Source organism: Tupaia chinensis, unplaced genomic scaffold (assembly GCF_000334495.1).
Source record: "Tupaia chinensis unplaced genomic scaffold, TupChi_1.0 Scaffold000270_1, whole genome shotgun sequence".
NCBI classification, from domain to species: Eukaryota; Metazoa; Chordata; class Mammalia; order Scandentia; family Tupaiidae; genus Tupaia; species Tupaia belangeri.
In genome coordinates, this window is record NW_006159750.1 from 4,195,236 (window position 1) to 4,205,488 (window position 10,253).

A 10,253-nucleotide genomic window follows, 5' to 3' on the forward strand; every position below is an offset into this window, starting at 1 on the left:
GGAAAGAGTCAGGAATGACAGCTTGGGAAGTGAGAGTAGGGAGTTACTTTTAGAGGTGATGAAAGTGTTCTGAACTTACATAGTGGTAATGCACAACTCTCAATATACTAAAAAGCACTGAACTGTTCACTTTGAAAGAGTGAACTTTATGGTGTGTAAATTATATCTCAATAAAACTGTCATAAAATATGTCCATGTATGTAAATTTATGATTACTTTTAGACATTATCCCTCTACATTAGCCTTTGTTATAGATTGCGTTCTGTGCCCCCAGTTCAGGTGTTGAAGACCACGGTCTTACAAGCAGAGGAAGCAAGGGCCAGCAGTGGCGTGGTGAAGGCAGACGGATCTCACACGCCAGCTGCATGATTTGAGTCCCGATATGGTGGCTTGAAAAGACATACCAGGCACGTGTGTGTGAGTGCCCAAAACCCTGAGAAGAGAACGATCATGTGCCACTGCGGGGGGTGCTTACTCATCATCCCTCCACCCCTAAGCAGGCACACACACCCTATAACAAATAGGGAAAAAAAAAAAGAGGAAGCAAGAAAAAGTAATTCCCCTCCCATAAGCCATGTGAGGGCACAATGAGAAGGTGGCCATATGCAAGCCAGAAAGAGCCCTCACCAGAACTCGGCTTGCTGGCTCCAATCTTCAATTTCCAATCTCCAGGACTGGGAGAAAATAGATTTCTTGCTTTAAGGCCCCCCGGTCTACAGTATCGTATTATGGCAGCCTAAGCCAGCTAAGACATCTCGGTCTAGTCTAGAGACCAAGGATTGGTTTTAGGATTGGTCAAAGATTGCACTTAGGATTTCCATTATTCCTAAAACTACAAGAGGGAGGACAAGAGGGAGTACAGGAATATAATTTCTAGCCTAAGAACCAGAGAAAAACCTTCACTTTTTTTGCAAGAATGTAACTTTAGAACCATAGTATTCTATGTCTTATAGCCCACTGTCAAAATTGCTTATCTCCATGTTTATGTCTTGGTTTTTCATTTCCTCAGGAAAGCCTTTCTCATTCAGTGCCAACAAAAGTAACTCCGTGCTCAGCCTTGGGACTTGGCGCCTTCCTGCTGACTGCTGAGCACACACTCACAGGAGAAATTCTAAGCAGGTAGGAGGAGAACACTACTGGTATAGACAAAATGAGACCAATTCAACAATAAAGCCATCTAGAAGAAACTGTTCAGAGAATGTGAAGATTGAAAACATTCACAAGAATGTTAACATAACATAATCATCCTTTCCTGTTCTCTGTTATCATTTAAAAAAAAAAAAATGGTCCCTGCAGTAGATTTGTAACAAGAGTGTTGAGAGCACCAGGGCTGCAGAGGTTACCGCTGTATCATGTGAGACAAAACGAAAGTCTGTAAAGGGCTGACTTACTGTAGGTGACCAGTCGCCCTCACAATAAAGTTCCAGTTGACATCCCTGTGTTCTGAAGGTTTAAATGGGTATTTCTATGAGCTGAGAGAGCACTTGAATTTTTCTCTTATCCAGTCATGTGTAGCTTAACTAATGGATGAATTTGTTAGACTCCTTATCTTGAAATAAGGAATTCAACTATCACATTAGAAACCAAACAGAAAAAAAAAAAAAAAGCAGCCCCAAAACTCCTCAGTTCCTTCTCTAGAGATGTAACACCTTACTGCTGCTTCAACTGCCCCAGGAGGCCTTGGAAGAGTCTAGTCTACGCTTACCTTGCCCGTTCCCATATTTTAGATATGTGCACACGCACAAAATGGAAATGAAGGAAAAGGAAAGAAACATATTGGATGTATGTGGTGAGGGATGAGGAGGGACAGGGAGCAGTTTTAAAGTCATACTTACAAATGGATTTCTCAAATGCCAGATATTAAAATGAAGGTGAAAAACAATTGTCAGGAAGAAGAAGAATTTACCTTTGAAGAATCAACTCTGCTTGTTGTTCAGAAACAGTTAGACCTAGTGTCTGCAGAGACTGGACAATTTCTGAAGCCTCAATTTTTCCTTTAAAAAAATGAAAACATCAACTCAGAACTGATAAGAACTTTGGAAATGAATTTCAAATCTCTCATTGAAAAGAAAACTTTGAGTTGTTGACCACAAAGGTATACATTTAGGTGAATTTAGATTTGCTCAAATACATACTCAATATCAATACTCAAAATTTAACCAATACATTAAGCAAGTACACACATATTATTTCATTCAGTAATCACAATGCTTTACATATACTGGGTCATCAGGAAAGTCCTGACGTGTTCTTGCATAGAAAAATTCTTCACGACTTTCTCAACACCCCAATAGAAACCTGGAGATTTTAAAAAGTTCATGGGAAAATATAATTCAAGTACAAATGTATTTGGTTGCAAAATAATTTGAAAGCCATGTATAATTTTTTTCATAATATGCATGTCCCATGAAATTCCTGAAGCTCTCTCATATTCCTCTGACGAGACTGTGAGCTCAAGTGGCCTGACCAAGGAATGCAATTAAAAAGAGGCAGCTGAGATCAAAACTGCAATATTCTAACCGCAAGGTAAACTTGACTGAATTAGGAGTTATTCATTTAAAAGTATCTATTTCCATATTTCAATGAGTGACTAGACATTTATTATGCATAAAGTCGTAATATTATATCAGGGATGCCTTAAAAAGAGGAAGAAGCAAAGCCAAAAACCAGGAACTATTCTTTGAGAAATCTGGTAGTAGAAATGAAGATAGGATGATAAAGGAGAGACCTTTTTAGCACTAAGGAAATTATTTGTAGGCAGGGGAACAATCAGAAGAGGAGGGGGAGAAAAATGCAAGATGCCATAATGTGAAGCGTCACTGCCTTTGAGACAGGATGCAAGACTAACGCACACAAAACAGGACAAAACGAACAAAGCAAAGGCAGAAAGAGCTGATGCCAATGCAGCATTAACTGCAACTTCTCCGGAAAATAGGAAGACAAAAAGTGTTAGTTACTAGGAAAAGGAAAGGTGTCACCTAAATAAAGAGCCTTGAGAAAATGACAGGATTCTGGGAGAATCCTCCCGGGAAGGGCAAGAGTAGCCCGAGAATCTGGTCCATGGGAGAAAAGCGAGAGGCGCCATCCGGGACCGCTCAGAATGCTCTCCTTTACAATCACACTCTTCTTCCTTCCCTCCCCTCCCCTCCCCTCCCTCTCCTCTGTCTTCCTTCCCCCCTCTTTCTTTCTCTCTCTCTCTCTCTCTTTCTATCATTTGCCAGAAAGTATGTGCACTTATCAGAGAGTAAGTGAGAAAGAACCTCCCCACCCAGGGCCAGCCCACAGCCTGGCTGTTAAGGCAGCTGGCCGCTGGATCCTACATGTTCAATCCCATGGTTCAAGATCTGAATCTAGTGGCATGGAAAACATGCCAGGCGTGTGGCACAGGCATGCCCAAACTCCCCATAGGATGGAGAAATGGGAGAAAGGATTGTGACCATGCCCCATGGGGGTGCTTTCTTGCCTTCTCTCTCTGTGTCTCTGATGAGCGCACATGCCCTGGGGCAAATTAAAAAGGAACGGAGAAAGCGCCCCTCCCCCCATGGAATATGGTCACATCTCGATCCCTTCGCCTCCATTTTTCCCCCTTTTCAGGATTTCGAGCATTCGAGATGTACCTGGCACAGTTTTCAAGCTGCCAGGTCTGGGACTTTAACTGTGCGGTCGACCGTGTGGGGATACAAACAACTTAACCATCAGGCCATGGGCTGCCCCTACAGCCACACTCAAGAGAAGTAGTCAGTTCTCGTTATTTGTGGTAGTTGGGTTCTACCAGGTCACTGTGAATACTGGATTGGCAAACACCGAACCACTGGTCCTAAAGAAAATGCAGTGTTAGGTTCCTGTGAACCTCTGATCACAATGTTCTCCTCAACCAATCAGTACATAACCTTGTCTTGTGTGTGTGTGTGTGTGTGTGAGTGTGTGTTTAAAGGCACCTCATTTAATGTGTATTATTGATTCACTAACATTAAACGCACAGCAAAGCTTGTCTAATGCACATTGTTTTCACCACAGCCTTCCTGCACTTCAGCATTATGTTTGAGGAACATTTTAAAAAGCAGAAGTACCACGTAGGCATTAAATCTTTCAGATTCACCCACTTTCTATCAAATGACAGGGTCTCATTGTTTTTTATGACTGAGTAGTATTCCATATGTGTGCCACACTTTTCAATCCATCCATCGGTTCTTGGACATTTGGGCTGATTCCAGGTTTTAGCAATTGTGAATAATGCTGCAATAAACACAGATGTGCAAGTGTTCCGCCAACTGAGTGTACTCCTGTCCTTTGGGTACTTAGGAGTGGAATTGCTGGATCATATGGTAATTCTTTTGTAGGCAGGTCTTTGAGGAACCTCCACATTGTTCTTCACAGTGGCTATACCACTTTACATTCCCACCAACAGTGTGGGAGCAAACCAGACTGTGAAAGAGAGGCATTGTATGACCCACTTAACATAAACCGAAAGTCTGACTCTGTGGTAGAAAACTGAAAGGCTGGAAGGCATAAAAGCATGGGCAGCCACTGTTGACACCAGAAACCGTTTGGGTCAGGGCAGGAAGTCAGAGAGTAGTGGTAGTAGCAGAGAATCAAGGAAATGGACAGATAAATAAATAAATAAATATTTTAAAACTCTATATAATTTAGATGAGTCCCAAGAATGATTACCATAGACTCATAAGATAATAAAATTATATTTCATTTAAAGATTAAAAACAACAACAACAACAACAGGGACCAGCAGCTGGCATAGTGGTTACATCGCTGAATTCCCACTTGGATGATCACAGTTTGAATCCCAGACCCAGTGGCTTGAAACTCACGCCTGGCACATGTGCATGCATGCCCAACATCCAGAGAGAAGAATGGAGAAGGGACTGTGGTATAGCCGTCCACCCTGGGGATGTCTGTCTGTCTGTCTCTCTCTCTCTCTCTCTCTCTCCACAGCGAGTGCATGCACCCTATGGCAAAAACCTCTTGAAACACAACAAAGTGAAAGTAAGCCCAGCTGCTGTGGCACAGCAAAAACGGTAATGTCCTACAGTTCTGGAAGCCACATGATGATTGTGTTTCAGATCCCAGGTTGGTCTAAAAAGCACACAGGTTGTGCATCCCGGTGCCCAGGGTCCTGGGGGAGCTGGACAGTTGAGGAAAGGGGATCACAGTATGATGAGACCTTATCAGAGGTGCTCTCTCCCTCCTGTTCTCTTTCTTTCTCTCATGTACATACACAAGCTTTCTATCTTTTTTTTTTTTTAAAGCCAAAAAAGGGACCAGTAGGTGGCATGGTGGTTAAGGCACTGGATTCCCACATGGCTGATCGTGGTTCAAGCCCCAGACCCAGTGGCTTCACAATCACATTGGGCATGCGTGCGTGTGTGCCCAAAATCCCAAGGGGAGAATGGAGGCGAAGGGATTGCAGCATGGCTATCCCCCCAGGGATAGAGGGGTATTTCTTACTTTCCCTCTATCTGTCTCTCTCCAAATTTTTCACTGTTCTGTGCGTGCCATGAGTGACCAGGGAAGCACAGCCCATACACATTCCAGGGTTTATTATCTTGGGGTTAAATTTTAGTGAGAAGGCAAATTCACAAATACTGAATCCATGGATGATGAGGATCTGCATATGCATTGCTTAAGGAAGTCTGAGCAATAACAATATGAACCTATAATGAGAAACTATTATGAAACATACAAACAAAATAAATTAAGGGAACATTGTTCACATTTACTACAAATGTATCATTAAAAATGTAATCTTTGGGACCAGCAGTTGGTATAATGGCTACGTTGCTGGACTCCCATGTAGTAGACCACGGTTTGAGTCCCAGACCCGGTGGCTTAAACTCACACAGGGAAAGTGTGCATGTGTGTCCAAGATCCCAAGAGGAGAATGGAGGAGAAGGGATTGCAATGTGGCCAGCCCCCCAAGGGTGATTTCCTGCTTTCTATCTCTCTCTGTCTTTCTAGTGAGTATATATTCCCTATAGAAAAAAAAAAAAAAAAACCTCTCTAAAAAAAGTAATCTTTAATGATTTACTCTGGCTCATTTTAGAATTTTCTGAAACGGGCAAGTGATGTGTGCACGACTTACACACAGGATGACCCCCCTCTAATTATCTGGCAGTCGATCTTGCGGTGGCTCTATCTTCTAGCTACTGCCTGACCTCCATCCGTGTACAAGATGGTCTAACCTCTGCAACTGACTTATATGTAGAGGGTCCAGGTTGGGACAAAAGTTTGCAAGGAAGAACTGAACTTTGCTAGAAGACTGCTTAAGGTTAGACTTGGGGGCATATAACATAAGGCTTATTAGAGGCAACAAACATTCCAATGCCATTACTTTCCACTTCAAACTCAGCTCTTCCTGGCTGAGAGTCACAGACTTGAACAATCGTCAAAACCATTCAAAGGATTTCGCTGTTTGTTTTTTGTTTGAAGGAATTTAGCTGAAACTAAGATATAGTATAAACCAGGGTCTGGCAAACTATAACCCTCAAGCCAAATAAGGGCTGTTGACTGTTTTTACAAATAAAATTTTATTGGAACACAGCTCTCCCCATTCCTTTACATACTATCCACAGCTGCTTTTGAAGTACACAGTAGAGATGAGCAGCTACGGAGACAACACAGCCCAAAAAGCCAAAATATCGATCATTAAACTTTTACAACAAGAGTGTGAGGACCAGCAAATGGCATAATGGTTACATTGCTGGACTCCCACATAGTCAACTGCTGTTCAAGTCCCAGGCCCAGTGGCTTGAAACACATGCTGGGTGCATGTGTATGTGTGCCTAAAATCCTGAGAGGAGACTGGAAGAGAAAAGATTGCAGTGTGGCCATCTCCTCTGAGGGGTAATTTCTCACTTTCTGTCTCTCTGTCTTTCCCTGTCTCTCTAGCCAATGCACACACCATACAGCAAAAATCTCTCTCAAAAAAAAAAAAAAAGGGAGTGCCAACTGCTGATATGAGTCATCTCTTCTCTATTTATTTAACATATTTCTTGAATAACAAGTCTGTGAATAGACTGACCCCAACTAATGACCCCAAGTAGGGAGGGACTTGGAACTGCATTCTAACTTTTGCAAATTCCCTCCTATGCCAGGTAGCCTCTGCTCTTGAAAGTATCATGACTCTTCCCTCTCTCCTCCATGGCCCTTGCCTTCTTCCTTACAGTACCAGGTCTCTAACTTCAAGGTACTAATCTAAACAGAAAAACTATCATCTCAACCAGAAGGTACATACCTAAATGTCTATAGAAAAACATAGAAAAAATATGTTATGACTTTTCCAACAACCTAGCATGTGCTTTTTTTTTTTTACCCATTTTTTAGGATCAGAGAATATCTTCTCAATTAATTCTTTCAAAAAGACTCCCAAATGTAAGATTATCTGAAAGTGTTTTCAATTTTAGAATGCACACTATTCATGCTTATACATAAACAAAAATAAATCTTTTACCCAATGGGCATTAAAACATAGTTATCATTTTCATAATTATTTTATTTAAATGTATTCATCATTATTATTAGGTTTCTTTCTTTTCTTTCACTTTAAGTTGACCAGAGAGAGACTGAGAGAGAAAGAGAGAGAAAGAGAAAGTGAGAAAGCAAGTTGTCAGATCCGGGACTCAAACTGTGGACAGCTATGGGGGAGTCCAGCACCTTAACTACCACACCACTTGCCAGCCCCCATAATTATCATATTTAACCCATAGCTTTAAGCTACACTGGCATCATGTTCCAAAGTTAATGTTTTATGGCAGGTCCTACCCACAGCTTTTAATTCAGTAGACAAAATTATTACAAGTTTTCTTCACTAAAAAAATGTGAACTATACATGAAAATTATACTGCTAAGAAAAACAAGTGTTAACACAAGTAATAATTATCATTGAAAAAGGAGAGACTAAATATGCATTGTTTTAGAGCCTTGGAAGCATGAGAAGTGCTTATTCATATCTGGTGATGCACAGAAAAGAAAGACTCACCATCATTATTTTTGTCCAAACTCTTAAATGCCAATTTCATTTTTTTCTCATGGTCTTTAAGGTACTTCATAAATTCTTCAAAGTCCAGCTTTCCATCTTTGTTGATATCTCCAGTAGTAAAAATTTTCTATAAAATAAAATAAATTAGGCATATTTTACTGCCAGTAAGGACTAAAGAGCTAAATTATTCACACACACTTCAAGCAGATTGCCTGTTTTCCTATAAAACTAAAGTACTGATATTTTGGCCAGATATGTTGTCATCCATTACAGTAAAAACCTACAATAAATATAACAATGCCACTGCAAAAAGATTCCAGATCTTGTGTTAAATTTTCAAGTAGAGAAATGTTACATTTATTTTTATAAAATATGGCTTTCTTTTTTGTTGGTTTGCCAGAGGGCACCGAGAGAGAGAGAGAGAGAGAGAGAGAGAGAGAGAGAGAGAAAGTACCCCTCCATGGGGGCATGGTTATAACATAATCTCTTGCCCTTTGTCTCCCCTCTATCTCTCCCTTCTTTCAGGATTTTGGACATGCATGCACACATGCCTGGCATGTTTCTCAAGTCACTGGTCCATTCAGGATTCAAACCACATGGTTGGCATTGTGAGATCCAGCTGCCTTAACCATCAGGCCACAGGCTGGCTCTAAAACATGGCATTTTTAAGGCTAGCGTAATCACACCTTAAATTTCTTGACACGTATGTTAAAACCTTAAGACAAGCACTTGACCTAGCATATAATTTAAATGTTTAAAATAGTATTCCTCCCTTTGATTTCCAAAATTAAATAATATTGGGGCCAGCAGGTGGCATGCTGGTTAAGGTCCTCGATTCCCACATGGCCAACTGCTGTTCGAATCCTGGATCCAGTGGCTTGAAAATCACACTGGGCCCATGTATGTGTGTGTGTGTTCAAAATCCTGAGAGGAGAATGAAGGAGAAGGGATTGCAGCATGGCCATTCCCCCTGGGGGGTGATTTCTCACTCTCACTTTCTGTCTCTTTCTCTCTCTGGCAAGTCCACATACCCTATGGTAAAAACCTGAAAATAATAATAATATTTTCCTCATAAACAGTTGTCATTTCACACAGTCTATTTCTGTTAATATTATTAATAACAGGAATCACGACTTTCTGAAAAGGAGAGCTTAAGAAATTTGACATTACATGCAAGCCCTCTTTTACCAGCACTCAATATACAAGCTTCCTACTTATTAATACATAATCACTGGGCCAGCACCATGGCCTAGCAGTTAAGGAGCCAGATCCCCTGGCCAATCATGGTTCAAATCCTTGCACTAGCACTTGAAAAGCATGCCAGGTGCATATACATGCACACCCAAAACCCCAGCAGGACAAAGAAATGGAAGAGAAGGGAATACAGCATGACCGTGTCCCATTGGGGGTGCTTTCTCCCTCTCCCTTTTTTGTCTCTCCATTTCTCTCTGGAGAGCACAGCTTCCTGGGGGGAAAAAAAATCATTATCACCATCTAAAGCTTACAAATTCTACTGATCTAATGGTCATGCTCTTTGGGGTAAATAATGCCACACTGTGGAAGGGTAGTGTAATGGTCAGACCTCCAAGCTCTAGACTCAAAGAGAAAGGTGTGAAACTTGTAAGCTACAACTAAAAGCTACACTTAGAGAAAAAAAATCATGGTTTTAAATTTAAGAAGGAGAAAGGCTAGCAATCAATGATCAGTCACCTACCTCATGCTCAAAAAATCAGAAAAACTTAAAAAACATAAGCAGAGAAATAAAGAACAAAAAATAATCATCATCAAAAAGAAAACCATGGAGAAGATCAACACAGTCAAAAGATGGCTCTTTGAAAGGACCAATGAAAATGATAAACTGAAACTGGCAAATAACCAATGTCAGAAATCACCACACTAGAGATGCTAAAGATATTGTAAACAGCTTTGTATTAAATTATGAAAATGAGACATCATGGACTAATGCCTAGAAAAAAAAGAGTTTCTCAAAAACTGACGTAAGAAAAGAGAACATCCAAGTAGGCCATGAAAAAAGTTTAACCTGCAATTTTAAAACATTTCCTTGAAGAAAAATCTACACCTATAGGGTTTGAATAGTAATACCCAAGAAACTTTTTTAAAGAATTATTTATTTGTTATTATTTTTTAATTTGGTCAGAAAGAGAGAGAAAGTGAGAAAGCAAGCCACCTTGTCCAGAACTCAAACCACAATTGGCCATATGGGAGTCCAGCGCCTTAACTACCATGCCACCTGCTGGTC

At 40.7% G+C, this 10,253-nt stretch overlaps 1 protein-coding gene across 2 annotated transcripts in view; it reads right to left on the bottom strand.

Moving 5' to 3' along the window:
* Positions 1 to 8,120, bottom strand: part of LOC102495700 (calcium-binding mitochondrial carrier protein SCaMC-1) — a gene marked incomplete at its 5' end in the record, with an annotated part of 31,229 nt that extends 23,109 nt beyond the window's left edge. For both annotated transcript variants that reach the window (XM_014588196.2, XM_027772279.1), the window contains 2 exon segments: positions 1,907 to 1,994; positions 7,994 to 8,120. In XM_014588196.2, coding sequence (XP_014443682.1) covers positions 1,907 to 1,994; positions 7,994 to 8,120 — 215 coding nt within the window.
* Between the last annotated feature and the right edge of the window lie 2,133 nt (positions 8,121 to 10,253).